Source organism: Canis lupus, chromosome 4 (assembly GCF_011100685.1).
Source record: "Canis lupus familiaris isolate Mischka breed German Shepherd chromosome 4, alternate assembly UU_Cfam_GSD_1.0, whole genome shotgun sequence".
Lineage (NCBI taxonomy): Eukaryota > Metazoa > Chordata > Mammalia > Carnivora > Canidae > Canis > Canis lupus.
Window position 1 is genome coordinate 7,609,968 of NC_049225.1, and position 16,562 is coordinate 7,626,529.

At 48.6% G+C, this 16,562-nt stretch overlaps 1 protein-coding gene and 1 long non-coding RNA gene across 10 annotated transcripts in view; one reads left to right on the forward strand and one right to left on the reverse strand.

The window, feature by feature from the left end:
* The window catches only part of SIPA1L2 (signal induced proliferation associated 1 like 2), a 213,510-nt gene extending 208,497 nt beyond the window's left edge, over positions 1 to 5,013 (forward strand). For all 9 annotated transcript variants that reach the window (XM_038533898.1, XM_038533904.1, XM_038533899.1 and 6 more), the window contains 2 exons: positions 403 to 484; positions 3,688 to 5,013. In XM_038533898.1, the coding sequence (XP_038389826.1) occupies positions 403 to 484; positions 3,688 to 3,834 (229 nt within the window). In that variant the 3' untranslated portion in view covers positions 3,835 to 5,013. The remainder of the gene's footprint in view (positions 1 to 402; positions 485 to 3,687) is intronic.
* On the reverse strand, positions 40 to 2,095 carry LOC111095437. Its single transcript, XR_005357791.1, has 2 exons — positions 1,568 to 2,095; positions 40 to 475 (listed from the first exon to the last, which is right to left on the reverse strand). It is a non-coding gene; the product is annotated as an uncharacterized LOC111095437 (long non-coding RNA).
* Positions 5,014 to 16,562: the final 11,549 nt, after the last annotated feature.

Here is a 16,562-nt window from a genome sequence, read left to right on the forward strand (position 1 = left end):
CTTGACTGAGAAAAACAAATTGGTGAAATCGATTATGTATTTGGTTCCCAGGACTTTATTGGTCTTCCGAGTCTCAGTTGGATAAACTGATTTAGATAATCTATCTTCTGAGTTGTTGTTGGTTTGGTTTTTTTGTTTGTTTGTTTGTTTTTGTTTCTAACCAGCATCTATGGTTGTAGAGATTCTGAATCCCTTTTTAAATCAACAGAGACTCAGAAGGGATTTTCCACCAAAGCAGCAATATGTTCCCTTTCCAAGTCTGACATGATATTATTTATTCCCTCGCTGGGCACTAAGCACATGAAATAATTCTCTGAGTGCAAACTTTCCCAGCAAGAGTACTGAGTGCTGCGTCTTCACTCCAGTGGCCTTGAGTCTTTCTGACTACCCCTTCTTCCCTAGGGAGCGGTCTCCATCCACACTGACCGGGAAGGTCAATCAACTGGAGTTGATTCTTCGACAACTGCAGACTGACCTTCGGAAGGTAAAGAGATCCATTGCAATCCATAATCAGAGCTCTATCTGGCACAATCCACCCCTTCCAACTGGTAGAAATAAAAACGAAAATACTCAGGAAAGATGAGTGCCCTTGTCAAAGCCAATGATTAATAGAAACAGACTCATAAGGTCTAATTCTGCGTTCTGGCCTCCAGCTCATTATTTTTCACTGTTAGGGGGGCCCAAGGATCGCTGGAAATAGGACTCAGTGAGGGTGAGCCCTCTGGACGGCCAGTCCTCAGAGCGAGGCAGAAACACGCAGGCTAGTATTTTTTGGTTCAGTGAGTGACCAGTTGTATCAACTGTTTATGAACTGACCTGAGGGGAGTTAGTTACTGCCAGAAAGCCTGTTCTTCCCGAGCTATTACATTCCCCCTGAGTCAGCTACGTGACCCTCACAACATCTGCCCTCCATGTCCACATGTGTATGGTCGGTCCTCCAAAGAAATTAGCTAATTCCTCACACATTTGCTGTGCCCTTGTGCTATCACCAGCACTGTGCTGGGTCACCACTGTGCTGTCCATGGGAATGGAAGGGAAGGTGACAGTGGGAGGGTGTTGGGGAGATGTCACAGGAAGGATTTTGTTACCGTTTTGTTTATGGAAGAAGGGAGAAATCACAGCCGGTATCAGTGCTGGTAGAGGGATCCATTTAGGAAGGAAGTAATGGCAGGAATAGGGGGAGCCAGAGGGTCATGCCCTGACCTAGGGCACAAAAGGACTGGCCTTGATTCAGAGTGGGGACAGTTTATACATAGTACCAGAGCAGAGCAGGGTGCGGTGGTGTGGGTGTGTGCATACATATGTTCACATACACATTGAGATAAATTGACAGAGTTCCCCTCTGAAGGTTTCTTTTTTTCCAGTCATGAGGTGAGAGTGAGAGGTGATAGGAAGGAGTAGGAGGGGTTTGAGGTCAGAGGGTAGGTGTAGAGTAGTGAGTAAATTTACTGGGTGTATTTGATAGGATTGCCAAGCAAGGCTGAAGGTCCATTTGAATTTGCAGCCTCAATTAAAGCCATCATCTGTTGGCAAAGTTAGCTGTTTCTCTCCAGCTCAGATGACTTACGTGTCCTGGTTTGCCTGGGACGGAGAGACTCCAGGATACAGAACCTCCAGAGCTAGAACCAGAAATGTCCCAAGCAAACTGGGACATCACCCTGCCCCCAGCTGTGGGCACAGGATAATTGGAAAGTTGAATGTAATCAGTGTTAAGAGTTTAGACAGGAAATCAAGACGAGAAAGAGAGAGAGAGAGAAAGCCCCTGGGGTATCTATAGGATGGGATTAAACTGAGGATTCTAGGGTATAAGCTGGGTGAGGAGACATACTGTCCCTGCAGGGAACATAAAAGATAAGGTTAGACATTAGATAACTATTGGAGGTGTGGATACTGGAGAAATTATTCTGAAAGAACAAGAGGTGGTGAGTGGGACTTGAGAGGCTGAAGCATCCCAAAAGCTATGCAGTTTTATAGGTAATGGCAAGGTACAGGATGGCCGTGGGAGCAGGAGTTGGGGAGAGGTGGGTTTCCAGATCACAGAGAGGAAGTGGTGGAGAGAATGGATTGTGTGGAATGTCTGAGTGGCTTTGGAACCATCAACAAACAGGACAGGTGGTAGGGGAGAGAAGAGCAAACCACATTCTAGAATCTTCCATTAGTGATGGGAGGGACTGGAGACAGAGTGAGCAGGGGTGGCAGGTCACACTTCTCAGAGAAGCTGAAGTTTTAGGGAAATAACTCCCTGGGCACTGGGGGACAAGCTGTTTGCTGGACCACCAGGGCCCAAGTCTTCCAACTACAGGAACACACCCTCTCTCCCCTTCATGAGCAGCCAGGGAGTGGTGTTGTCAGGAGAGTAGGGATTCACTTAGAGGTGTGAGGATGAAGGGAATTTGGGGGAAGAGGTTGAGAGTTTCAAAGGTTTTCATGGACTGGTTCCACAGGTCACAAAGGAGCAGAGGAGTCTTGGAGACGCAGGCCACCAAGTGGCCTCAGGCACGTGGGATGCTCTGAACCATGCTGGGATGCAAATCCTGGGACAGGGACCCCCAAAACCACCAAGGAGAGTCCAGGCAGAAGGAAAGGAGTATTGAGCTTTGTCCTCATGTGATACTCATGCCTCCTCATGTGACTGGGGTCCCTTAGCAGTGACGCGGGCAGTATTGTGGGTGCCTGGGCAGAGGTCTGGAAATAGAAGCAAACCTCGAGGGAGGTGCCAGACATGCCAACAAAAGCCACAGCCCCTACAGTTCACCCCCCAAGAGTGCTGGGCACAGCACAGCGGGTGGTGTCTGTAGGATTTAGCAGTCAAGTTAGATCCCACTTTTAAAAAAAAACCAATTGTTGCAATCTGACAATGACCTCTTTGTCTGTTTGGAGCAAGACATGCCTTTCAGCACTTGGGAATTGAAACTCAGGGTTGTACCTCAGATGTGATTCTTCTGGAAATTCTTGATTATTTTCACATAGTGTTTAGTGGCAAACTCTGAAGGTCACAGGACACACACTGTAGCAGGAGAGCTTACAATGGAGTGAAAGGCCCAAGTACTTACTTTATTAGAAACACACCTCGGGGGGCACCTGAGTGGCTCAATGGTTGAGCATCTGCGTTTGGCTGGCTCAGGTCATGATCCTGGAGTCCTGGGATCAAGTCCCTCCTTGGGTTCCCCACAGGGAGCCTGCTTCTCCCTCTGCCTATGTCTCTGCCTCTCTCTGTGTGTCTCTCATAAGTGAATGAATAAAATCTTTAAAAGAGAGAGAGAGAAAAGAAAAGAAAGAAAAGAAAGAAAAAAAAAGAAAAAAGAAAAGAGAAAGAAACACACCTTGGACCAGCAGCAATGAGGGAGTTGGTGCAGAAAGTTCGTGCATTTGTTCAAGGTCTGTCTTTTGAGCTCCTCCTGTGATCTCTCTGATTTGGACAGAGGAAGAGGTAAACTGTGGCTAATAACCTGCCCCAAATAACAGCTAGGTTGATACCTGTCGCAGGCCAAGGAGAGTGAGAGGAAATAATACACCAGGGTTGTCCCCCTCGGCCCCTCCATCCTGGGCTGACACCATGTGCAGGCCAGCCACCTGGGAGGAGGTGACACCCCGTGTCCCCACAGAAGCGAGGGTGCTGGGTGTGCAGCTTGGGGACAGGGGACGTGCCGGCCCATGCGTGACCCTGTCTGTGTGCCCTCTTCCCAGGAGAAGCAGGACAAGGCGGTCCTGCAGGCCGAAGTGCAGCATCTGCGCCAAGACAACATGCGGCTGCAGGAGGAGTCCCAGACGGCCACCGCCCAGCTGCGGAAATTCACGGAGTGGTTCTTCAACACCATCGACAAAAAGTCTTAACCCGGCCCTAGCCCACCGGGGGTCGTGGGGGAGAGGCCCCGAGCGCCCCCCGCCGCCCCCCACCCCGGGAACCCGCAGATGCGCGGTTTCTCAGTGTGCTTGCAGCCAATCGTAGATGTTTTTGCTGTTCCACCCGTCTAGCACCATTCACCCCCGCAGGGGAGGGAGGCGACTCTTTCCCTGAAGCCACCTGGTGACAGCAGCGAGGACAGCGAGGCCGTGTGCACACGAATGTAACCCCTGGTGTCAAGATGAATGTAAACCCTGGCGTCGGTTTGGCCCTCCGTGTGGGGGACCCCACTAGAATGGTGCTCTGGCGCGGGCGTACCTCAAGAGGCAGGAGAGGAGGGGCTTCACCTCCTGTGGATCAGGTGACCTGGTAGCGATGTTAAAAGCAATTGACTAGTTTGGGCTTTAGTATTGTAAAATAAACCCGGAAGCAAATAATCAGACATATACTTTAATGTTAAAGGTGCTCTATTTTTTTGGATGTACAGTAGTTTTATTTCTCACAGCCACATGATCATAGCAATAAGAAAGAGGCATAGTAAATAGTTGGAGAAGCCGTGTCGGGAAAAATGAAAACAAAAAAAAGCACTGATGTCTTTACCGCTAGTTTGAATGCAGTTAATTTAGAGGCCTATTTATTTGCAGGAGCAAACGGTGCCTGAATATTAACAGTGTTCTGATTTAAAAAAAAAAAAAAAAAGCTACATATGCCTTGTCTATGGCTCAGTAAGCAGTCCCTTCAACTTAGTTCACTGTGTATAGTCAACGCTCTGCGGAGAGAGGCGCACGCCTGCTTGCCCTCCACCCTCCCGGCCGGCCGCGGCCAGCCAGCCGAACCCCGTGTACACAGACGCCAAATTTGTTTATCTTTGTACAGAAGCTTTGATGAAGTGTCTTGTATTTAACCCCCTTATTTAAGCTTATTTAACCCTAAATTGTTAATTTTATAAACTTTGGTTTGACCTGCACTACGATGAGGGAGGTGTAGGCAGCAGCCAGCTCCGGGAGGACGGGCTTGCCCGGGTCGGATTGAGAAGCAGGGCGGGAAACTCTAACAACTGGATGCTGCTAGCAACGAGTCCTTTGTATTGCTTTACCATTTTTAACTGTTCTATTTGAGATGAACATACATTTTGCTTTTTTAATAAATGTTCAAAAGAGTCCACATCAGTCACGGTGTTGTCAGGTGAATGTAGATTTTTAGCATCTGTGTGTCAATAATTTGAGTGTATGTGAATTTGTTTTGGGCCGTTTGGCATCGTAATCTGTACTGAATACTGCTTCGCCGCCTTATTATTGAATCCCCAACTCATTCGAAGTAAAGAGTAACTACTATTAATAGCTGCCGTGGTCCACACACTCTTCTCTGCACGTTCCATTGGCGGGATTCCCATGTTGCAGCTCAGGAAACTGAGGCTCAAGTGAAATGATTTACCCCAGCCAGGAATTGGGCATCGCTTACAAGAAAATACATGAGGTAAAGTGGTGGGAATTTGAAAAATAGTTGAGAAGAGGTAAACTATGAATTTGAATCAAATGTAGGATGAAGAAGATGCAGAAAGTGGGCCAAAGTGGGAGAGGAGCCATGTAAGGAGCAAATTTCTCAACCTTCTGAGAATAGAAATCATATGAAGAATTTGGAGGAAGGAAAGTGATTTCTAGAACTTACCCTAAAAGAGATGGGTTTTCATGGGCTTCACCTGAGAGTGTACTAAAAATATCCTTAACATTCCTATACCCAATGTAGGCATAGGCTTCCTAAGGCTGTTTCTTGAAGCCTCCCTGTGAACAATACAGCTGTGCTTCCAGAATGCATCCAGTCAGTGTATGTGGTTTTTCAGGGATTCAGGATGTTAATATGGGCCACAGAGATCTTTCCTGCCCCCTTCCTTTCCTGTCACTGTGTGCCAGGCACTGTGCCAGGAGCTGAAGAGCCAACCAACACAGGTCAAGACCCAGTAGGGCCTGTCTGCATGGGGCATGCAGTCTACATGGGGGTACAGATTATTTCAAAAGTGAGAGACGGAAATAAGGAATGACTGGGATGGCTTCCTTAAATAATCATTGTAACAGCTGACATTGTTTGGGTGGGTATGTTGTGCCAGGCACCATTCTAGCCTTTGATGTCTACACAGCAGCCTGTGGGATAATTATTACACGCAGTTCCTCTATACAGATCAAGAAATGAGCAGTAGTGTGCTCAGGGGAGACCCCCGTGGGTGGGAGACTTTAAAGGTGGGAAGAAAGCCAGCCATGAGAAGCTGGGGGGACAATATCCCAGATAGAGGGGACACAGAGTTCAAGGGCCCTGAGGCTATAGAAAGGGTGCACAGAACATACATAGTAATGAGGAAAGTGATAGGGACAAGTCAGAAAGATAGGTGAAGCCAGATCAGTAAAGAATGATAGGCCATGGCAGAGTCTGGATTTAGTCCTAAGTCAAAAGGAGGCTGATGTAGCAGGAAAGGAGCAAAATATATATAAAAAATAAAAGACTATCCGGACCTGTGAAGGAGAGTGGATCACCTAGGACAGGCACCTGCAAACTTCTGTGTGGGCCATTGTAGTAAATACTTTAGGGCTTGGGTATCATGTTTTGTCTCCGCTGCATATTTTTAAATTCTGATTACCCCTGAAAGCTGAAAGATCACTCCACTCTTAGCATTCAAGCCACCCACCAGCATAGCTGACCAAACCCTGGGATAAGAGAAAGTAGAAAAGAGAGACCAAGGCCACCGTCAGGTGGTTCAGTTGGTTGAGTATCTGACTCTTGGTGTCAGCTCTGGTAATGATCTTGGAGTCGTAAGATTGAGCCCCGTATCAGGCTCCCCACTCTTCAGATAGTCTGCTGGAGATTCTCTCCCTCTTAATTCACTCTCTCTCTCTCCAAAATAATAAATAAAATGTATTTATTAAATTCACTTAATTCACTCTCTCTCTCTCCAAAATAATAAATAAAATTTAAAACAGAAAAGCGAGAGCGGTCCCAGGAGGAAGTGGCACAGGCTGGGCTACAAGGAGGCAGGAAAGGCAGAAAAAAGTAGGTGGGTTACACTTGAACACTAGAACCCACAGAACTGCTGATAGGTTGGAGACAGGAGGGACAGTCTGATTCAGGGATAAGCTCTGATCTTCAGAAGAAGAGATGGGCTCCATGTTCACCAGAGAATTTTCCATAAATATGTCCAACTTTTAACAGAGGCTTCACAGCAGGTGGTCCTGAGAGTGTCATTGGCCAGCAATGGATGCGTGTGATATAGAGGGCAAGAAGAAGACAGGAAAGTTGACATGGTTTAGAGAAAAGAAGGGGATCCGACCAAAACCTAGCTGATGGAGGGCAATCCCACCTTCCTAAAGTGTACCTGGAGACAAAACCAAAAGGTATTTTTTGAAGAAGTGCTTCTCCGCCTACATTAGCAAAAGTTGGAATCATCTCTCAAGTCTGCTTCCAAAGGGCCATGCCAAAGAAGATGGCCAAAGTGATTTTGGCCTGTTAAACTTTTTTCAAATGGGGTGTTGCCAGTCAGCAGCCAAGCCATAGAAAAATCTCCTCCTACTCCCATAGTACATGTGGTTTTGTGCAACTTGGCATCCTAGTGAACACTGTCGGTTACAAAATGTACCCTCTACCAACTAGACACATTGACTCTCTGGAACATTCACCAAATACAAACTAATTAAATACTGGAATATATCCACTAAAATTATTTTTACTTTGGAATAATTAATATCCAGCAGGGTTTTTTTTTTCTAACCATATGGAGTGATCTATTATGTATTAAGGTCAGTCTACTATGTGACTGAATTAATTTGTATATTGGAGGCTTCCATTGTGCTATTCTCTATATCCTATCCAAGAGTAGGTTTATCATTAAAAATACAAGTTAAATTTGGGAGGAGCATAATACCAGTCCTGCCTTTGCTGATCTCACAGTTATCTTTTGAAATGCCAGGAGTTGGGGCGCCTGGGTAGCTTAGTTGGTTAAGCATCTGCCTTTGGCTCAGGTCGTGATCCTGGGGTCCTGGGATTGAGTCCCCGCATCAGCCTCCCTGTGGGGAGTCTGCTTCTCTCTCTGCCTGTGTCTCTGCCTCTCTCTGTCTCTCATGAATTAAAAAAAAAAAAAAATCTAATAAATAACCTCAGAACCTCTGAGGTCAAACCAATGTGTGTTCTTCAGAATTTCCAAGTTGGGCATGGGGGAGGGACAAAAAGAAGTGATAAAGATTTTTACAGTTGTTGCTTTGCTCCTTGGAATTACTGGTAAGAATAAGTTCTAGTCCGCTTGAATGTTTGTGGATTTGAGGCTTAAAAATTTAAAACCATTCCCCTAATCTAGTGTACACAGTTCTGGCGTGCTACTCAGTAGCGGAAAAGAAAGTAAGTAGAATTGACTGGGTTTCATCCAACACCTGCTTAGAGGCAGGTGGGAGGTAAATGTGTTTGTTTATGCTCCACAGGATGGAAAATGGTTAAGAAACCTGCCCAAATCCAAGGCATGGGTTAGGTTTCTGACCTGTGACCTCCAAATTAACCCAAAGACCAAGCTTCCTGACTATCAACAATAGGAATTAGGCAGAAGCTTAAGCACAGAGAAAAGACTCCTCATGAATTTTATAAAAAGCTTAAATCATCACCCTGAAGGCGACATTCTTGCATTTTGGCATAGAAGATTTGGGGGCTTATAAGTCATCTTTAAAAAAATCCTTTAAGCCCTTCCAGTTTATCTTAATATCAGAGAAGCACTGCCCTGTTAAATCCTTACCATCAAGGTTTGGGTACAGCTGTTAGCGTTTGCAGACTCAAAAACAACCAGCCTCTGGTTTTCATCTCTAATATCAGAGACCTGCCTAAAATGCACAGAGCAGCTTGGTTTTTCAGAATAGCAAAGAAAAAATAATCAGCTCCCTTGACATGCAAATGTCCTTTGGCTGCTAAACTATAGCTGAGTTATTAAAGAACAAAATTAAGGGTTAGACTACCAATATCCTGGGCATCAATACCCATCGATCGGAAGGTTAGGCACTGGTGATTTTGTTGTTTGAATATCAGCTGCTCTCCCAGGCTCCTCACATGCAGTGAAATCATGATGAAGTCTGTGTGCTCAGGGGGGATTCAGAGTGAGAGCATTTCAGTAAATTATCTGCCTCAACTGAATCGGTGCTGGCTCAGAATGGCTATAAATACACATCTGCAGATGGAGATTTCAGACCCTGGCAGTCTCCTCTATCACTGTGCATAACAGAAATAGGGCCCGGACGTCTGGGTTCTTGCCCCTCATCTCCACAACCATGATCAGTGATAGGAAACCTAGAGGGATCTAGCTGAATGCTTCATTAAATTGGAATAATTAAACATGGCAGTCATGTGCTTGTCTAGGATCTGATTAAACACCTTTGTAGAAGTCATTACAGAACCCCATCTGGGCTGAGGGCTTGCAAACAGCAGGCAGAGATTCACAATCCCCACTTCCATGACTGTGGGGTTCCAAGGCTGGGCATTCTATATCCCTTTAAATTAAGTACTTGAGAACCCAAATAGCACGATAGCATGATTCAGAAGGGAAGGTGGCGCATTCCTTCAGACCCAAATCAGTGGGTTTAGCCCCTCAACTCCTACTTGATTCTATTTTGTTGTTACTCTTGAACTATCTGAAGGCCATTGGTCAGCCAGTGTTGTCTTAAAACCATCTCATTTCTGAATGGCTGTGCAAAGCGGAGGCCTGGTAGTGACCCAGGTAAAGAGACTGGCATACGGAGCCACACTGTTTATACTGATACCACTGAGAAGAGCTCTGAAATCAAGCGTTTCTCCCTAATTTGACAGATCTTGTTCTCTTCTTTCGAAGCAAGAGCCTCTTAAGTGATTTGCCCTGAAATGTACAGCGGAAGTAAACTTGGCTGCCCTAATTATCTGTCTTACTGCTCGTATGAGGATTATTCCTGTGATTGATTTCCAAATGGAAAATTATATTTCTTAAATATTATCCAATAACGTGGCCACTTGTAGAAAGATGTCTACAAGAGGGGTGCCTGGATGGTTCACTTGGTTAAGCATCTGCCTTCGCCTCAGGTCATGATCTTGGGGCCCTGGGATCGAGCCCTGCATAGGCTTCCTGCTCAGTGAGAAGTCTGCTTCTCCCTCTGCCTGCTGCTCTCCCTGCTTGTGCTCACTCGCTCTCTCTCTCTCTTGCTCTTTCTCTCTCTCTGTCTCAAATAAATAAATAAAATCTTAAAAAAAAAAAAAGATGTCTACAAGAACCCTCCCTCCTTTTGTCCAAAGAACAAATTTGGGTGCACAAACTTTGACCACATAAATACATTATATTAATGGATGTGAACATCAAACTTATAGATGTACACTTTATTTATAAAGGTATTTGCCAGCATAAATGACCATTTTCAATATTCTTGCTGGGAAAATTGAACTCATTCAGCCCTCCTGTAGTAACCCTTGTAGAAACCTTGTAGGCAGCTCTTGTAGAAACATGTTGCCTTTATTCTTCTCTGAGACATCATCGTGCATGGCCTTGTCCCTCCAGAGTTTTGCCTTGCAGGGAATCGTATTATAATGGAATGGACATGTGAAACAAGTATTGGCAAGATGGGAAGAAAATGGAACTCTTATGTGCTACAGATGAGAATGGGCAATGCTGGATGGAGCCACTGTGGAAAACAGTCTGGCAGTTCCTAAAACACTAAACCTAGATTGAGCATCTGACCTGGCAATTCCAATTCTGGTCATAACTCCAAAAAACTGAAAGCAGGAACTTGAAGAGATATGTGCACACCCATGTTTATGGCAGGATTATCGACTGTAGCCAAAAGAAGCCGAAAACCCAAGTGTCCATTGAGGGATGACTGGATAAGCAAAACGTAGTCTATCCATTCAATGGAATTTTACTCAGCCTTAAAAGGGAAGGAAATTCTGACATTTGCTGCAACATGGATGAAACTTGAGGACATCATGCTGAGTAAAATAAGCCAGACACAAAGGGACAAATACTCCATGATGCCCAACACTCGAGGTCCCTAGAACAGTCAAATTCATAGAGACAGGAAGTAGAATGGTGGTCGCCAGAGGTGGGGAAGGGGACGTGCAGAGCTATTATTTAATGAGGACAGTTTGAGGAGTTTGGGAGGATAAAGAGAGTTCGATGTGGGGCGGGGGGGGGGGGGGTGATGGTAGCACACAGCCTGAATGTCCTCAATGCCGCTGCATTGTACACTGAACAATGGTTAAAACATATATACACTTAATGTTTATATGCATTTCACCACAATTAAAAATAAAGGATAGGAAGAAGGACCTGGATGAGTCTGAGGAGACTTGGGATGGAGAAGCATCAAGAAATTAAAAAAAAAAAGGCTTAATCTTACAAAAAAAAAAAAAAAAAGAGTTGTTAGAATAAGGCAGGAAAGTCTAAGACCCCCAGTGATGTGCTTTCTGGATGTTCAAGAGCTGCCCAACTTTGATCAATCACCATATATTTAGAGAGAAGATGCATCATTCCAGAAACTTTGCTCTGGAGCCCACAGGAGAAGCAACGGAGGAAAGGGAGAGACCTTCTCCCCGAAGAGTGATTAATTTGGTAATTAATGCACAGAAGAGGAAGAATGATTCTGAAATGTTTGCTCCAGGCCCGAAACTTTAACAGTTAGCTCTGCAATTGAAGCATCTGGCAGGACAGTGAGGCAGGGTGAGCTGAGAAGGGAGATCAGATGCCAGGGCAGCAGGGGAGGGATTAAGGATGAAAAGCTTCAGGGGTACTGGAAGATTTGGAAGCCTGAAAACCACAGGCAAGAAAATGCTTCAAAAGAAACAGGCTGTTAGGAGAAGGCCCTGGTACTCACCAGGAGAAAGAGCCACCAAGCCGGGAGAGACCAAAATCTTCACTCTCTTGAAAAGACAACTGCATCGCAGATGGATGGGCTCAGATGAGACCCAACTCATAATGTGGCCTGCCATGGCTTGCTCATGGGCCACGTCAAAGGAAGTGTGGTATTTGTGAATTTAGGTCACTGGTTGCATTTGGGGTCAGGAGATCTGTCCTCTAGATCTGATTAATCTCCATCAACGCAGGACAATCAAGACTGAAAAGTAAGAAGAAGAAAGCATCATTGGACATCTTTGAGATGAGGATTTATTGGGGAAACCCTCAGTCTTCCATACTGCCTGAAGTCCTGACTGAACTGTACCGGACCTGCTCCGGGCCCGGCTCCCAGAGTGATCTTCACCCCGGCCATTGAACACCTGAGTGTAATCAAGGCACAGATGCAGCACCGGTCAGATTGAAGACTCTCCATCGCCCTACATCCCCATTTCAGAGGGATGAGGAACCTGGCTCCGTTCCCCCTTCTTCGAGAAAGGTAACTCCCAGCTCCACTCTGCATGCAGGCTGCAGAGCCCATGGAGGAAGGCAGATGGAATCTGTGCTCATGAAGAACGTTGGGTCGAGGCCCACCCACTTCCAGTCAGAGCGTCTGGAGACTTCATGTTGACTCGCTGTGCGTACCTCTCCCTGGACAGGTAAGAGCATGGCTAAGCAGCACCATCAGCAGTTCTGGAAAGGCTGAGTAGCCTTTCTGGGCTTTCATGGAGCTTCTGTGGGCCATGCTAGCCATTCCTGCTGCTAAGGAACTGGGAATGTCCCCCAGGGCCCCGAGCGCTAATGAACAGAGGGGACAGCTTGTATAACACGCCTTCTTCCCTAAAAAGCAGCTCCATTTCAGCTCGCCAGCCTTGGCAGGAGGAGGAAGGAGACCAGGTGTTCGCAGATCCTGGCTGACCCCGCCGCTCAGGGCATGAATCTGTCGTGACGCTAAGAGGCAAATCATCTCACAGGGTTGCCTGGACAGGATGCACGCCCCCAGACTGCTTCTCCCGCTGCGCCCCACCCAAAGCACTTGCGAGCCGAAGAGAAAGGGGCAGAGCCTGGCCTGAGGAGGAAGAAGGTGGAGAAAGATGCCCAGTGGATGCTTGTTAAATGCACCCTCTGCCCGTCGCCCACCTGGGTGGCAGCTTTGAGGAGCCAGGGGGCCCCAGCCTGCACCCTTGAAGGGTGATACAACAGTCATCCTTTGAATTTATTGTCAATATCAGGAAAGCCTAGAAGGGAAAATCCCATATGAGGACTTTTTTCTCACCAGAATCTAGGATCTCGATGATCTATGGACAATACTCTCAAGTATGCTTTCAGTACTCATCTCATGGGAGCTTTGTCCCCAAACTGACACGTGTGGATCATATCCCTCTGTGACATAATTCCTAGTCACCCCTATGCCAACACCACCCCCCTACACACGCCCCCTGCCAAGCCCCCAACTCCTTTGCACCCAGAGACTATTCTGAATCCTGTGTGGGGCAGGCACTGTGCTGGGCATTGGAGTAGGGCTGAGCCAGCCTCAGGGAGGTGATAGTCGAGGGCAGAGATGACTGTGTGGCCCAGAGCCTCACGGTGCCCCATGGAGTGTGTGACAGCACAGGACCAACCATGTGGGAGAACAGGGGAGGCTGTATGTAGGCAAGGATGGGCCGAGGAACACCTGCCTGCCTATCCTCATGCCACGATTCATCTAGTCTCTGCGTCTCCCCCTCCCACCCCCTCGTTGCAGAGAAGCACAAAGATTGGGTGTTGCCTCCAGGCATGACAGAGAGAAGAGAGATTCACCCCATTTTAGGTCATGGGTGCCAGGAATCAAATAAAATGTGGGTATTAACTTTGTAAAGACGTTTTTTTTTTTTTTTTTTTTCCTGCCAGTGTGCAGATGGAGGACTAACGCTCTGTTCAAATCCACAGACACTTGTGTAGGCGATGGGTGCACAGCACTGGTGGGAACCCAGCCCTTGGGCACAGGGTCGTAAGTCAGCCCTTGTATGTGTCTCCTGGGACTTGCTGGGTGATGGCAGCAGCAACAGAAACCAGCGTGACTGTGGCAGGTCGGCCAGACACGTCGTCAGGCCAAGAACCCAGGGCAGCCAGGGGGCAGGGCCAGGGAGCCGCCTCAGCAGTCCTGGAAGTGGGATTAACCTAGGCCACCCCTGAGAGCCCTGTGGCCCTGCCTTGCCCTGCCTAGGTCACCCAGGGCCAGATGGGGTAAGTGGGGAGCCACACGGGAGACCCCAGGTGCCGAGTCCCCCCACTCCCCCTAAAAAAACCGAGGACATCGGTGGAGACTGGGCTCCGGGCTCCCTGCTAACCACACCAGGGCAGAGCTGCCTAGAGCATCCCCAGAGCCAAGAATGGAGAGGGACCCAACAATGCATTTTCCTGGCCGGGGCCCACTCACTTGGCCAGCCCACCTCCCTCACCAAAGTAAATGCCTTGCACTGAAAGCATTTCTCCTCCACCCCCAAGTTTTAAATTTTTAAAAAGGGGAAGACAGAAGTGGTCTAGGGCCCTTTTCCTGGCTCCTGCAAGTGTCCAGAACCAGTTCCCCAGCTCCCGTGTCTGGCTGGAGGCCAGGGAACCACAAGCAGGCTGGTTCCTGTCCGTGCTGCTCCACATAAGGCCTCTCAATCTCGAGAAACTCCTCCAACCACTGTCCTCTTTCTTTCCTTTTTAAATCTGCATTTCATGCGAGGCTGCCCCCACTGTCTACACTGGCTGCCTGCATGCCCACCTGAGATTCCACGTACCAGCTTCCATTGCCACCACTGCCCCTGACCCCAATGGCCCCGGTGGAAGCCACCAGTAACCTAAAAAACTATCAGATGCCAAATCAAATAGGCATTTTTAAAAATTTTTATTTAAGTAATCTCTACACCCCATGTTAGGGCTGGAAGTCACGACCCCAAGATCAAGAGTCGCCACTCTACTGATTCAGCCCACCAGGCGCCCCGGGACGTTTATTTACGATAGTCGCCTTTTTTTTTCTTTTAAGATTTTATTTATTCATGAGAGACACAGAGAGAGGCAGAGACACAGGCAGAGGGAGAAGCAGGCTCCATGCAGGGAGCCCGACGTGGGACTTGAACCTGAAAATCCGGGATCACACCCTGAGCCAAAGGCAGGTGCTCAACCGCTGAGCCACCAGGCGTCCACTGACAGGCCACCTTTTACTGCAGATTTCCCACCTGCCAGCCCCTGGCACGGCGCAGTTCGGAAATTTCTTGTATTCCCGGGCCTTCCCCAAGATGCGCGGCCCTGCGGCTTCTCCGCAGGGCTGCCTGCCTTTCCCTGAAGCTCTCCTGCGGCCGGTCCCCCCGGGGCCACCGCCTCGAGCTGGCTGTCGCAGCCCACCATGACTCTGGAGTCACCTGTGCAAACCACCTTCCGCTTCCAGGAGCTGGTGTGGCTTCTCTTACATGTAGCAGAACCTTTGCTTCATCACCCCGTCTCCATCCCAAATCCCACTTGGAGCTTGAGATTCCCACACCAGAAGTCTGTTCTTCTGTGTCAATTAGTGTGCTTTCGGTTGTAATTAACAGAAACCCAATTCAAACAGACTTGAACCCTGGGGGAGTTTTTGGCTTGCAGAACAGAGAATCAAGGTCAAGCGGGCTTCCCAGTGAGTTTCGTCTGGTGGCACCGAGACGGTCCCAAGACCCCGGCCCCTCCACGTCTCTTCTCCCGCCTCCCTGGGTGGCCTGCTTGCTTCTGCACTGAGCGGGGAGAGAGACAGAGACAGAGAGACAGAGACAGAGAGAATGCCTCTGCCCCAAGAGTCCAGGGAGCCCCCGCGGTCACCCTGATTGGGCAAGGGGGCCCCCTCCGGCCTGAGCCAATCACGGCAGGCGGGTTGAGCGAGGCCTCCCCATCCCCTGGAGCCTCGGCCGGGTGGGCTTTCCGACCCGGGTCACGTGCGGGGCGCCGTGCTGCGGGGAGCAGAGCCAGCACCGTGCTCTCCCGCCAGCCCGCGGCTCGCCCCGTGTCCCGGTCTCCGTCCCAGTGGGTGAGGGCCATCGCCCTGGACCTGGACCAGGAGCCCGAGAGTCAGCCTAGGTCACAGCTCCTCCTTCCCGGCCACACCGAATCTGTCACCGAGATACTTGTGCTGGCGGTTCCCATGGCCCAGATGCCCCCAGCTTCCACCCTTCCCGGGCTCCCACCACCCCTCACCTGGGTGGTCTCCTGCGCTGGGCCCTCGCCCCTGACCTCACAAGGCTCCAGCCGCCCCACCGCAGTGGCCGGGTGTTGTGAAACATCCTCTTCCCCTGCCAAGCCCCCGGTTAACTAAAGCCTGCCTCTTTCACCCGACTTCTCCCCCAGGCCAGCACGGGCCCCTCTGTGCCCACCCCCCTCCTCACAGCCCACAGGCTTCCTGACCCCCCCCCCCCCCCCACACACACACACCTACTGCACTCAGGATGCCCGACCATCTTCTCTGCCTGATGGTCTCACTTTCTTCCTTCAAAATCATGCTCGGGACTGACTTTGCACGTGAAGCCTCCTGATCCATTCCTCCCCAGACATCGCAGCCACAGCCTCTGAGTGACCTCAGCACCTTTTACTACCTTTTACCTGGCAGCACCTTTTACCTGGCCTGCAATGCAAGCAGTCACCCGTCCAACCCACCTGCAAGAGAGATTTGTTTTTCATTTTTTCAGTTACTCTCTTAATCACTCATTTATTCAACAGACACTTAGTAAGCACCTACGGTCCACTTGGCAGCACATTTTCCATCCCTTACAATTAGCACATTACCTGACCACAGAGGAGGTGCCTAGTTCACGCAATCACGTGTAAGCAATGACTAACATTTATCCTAGGAGTCCCTAT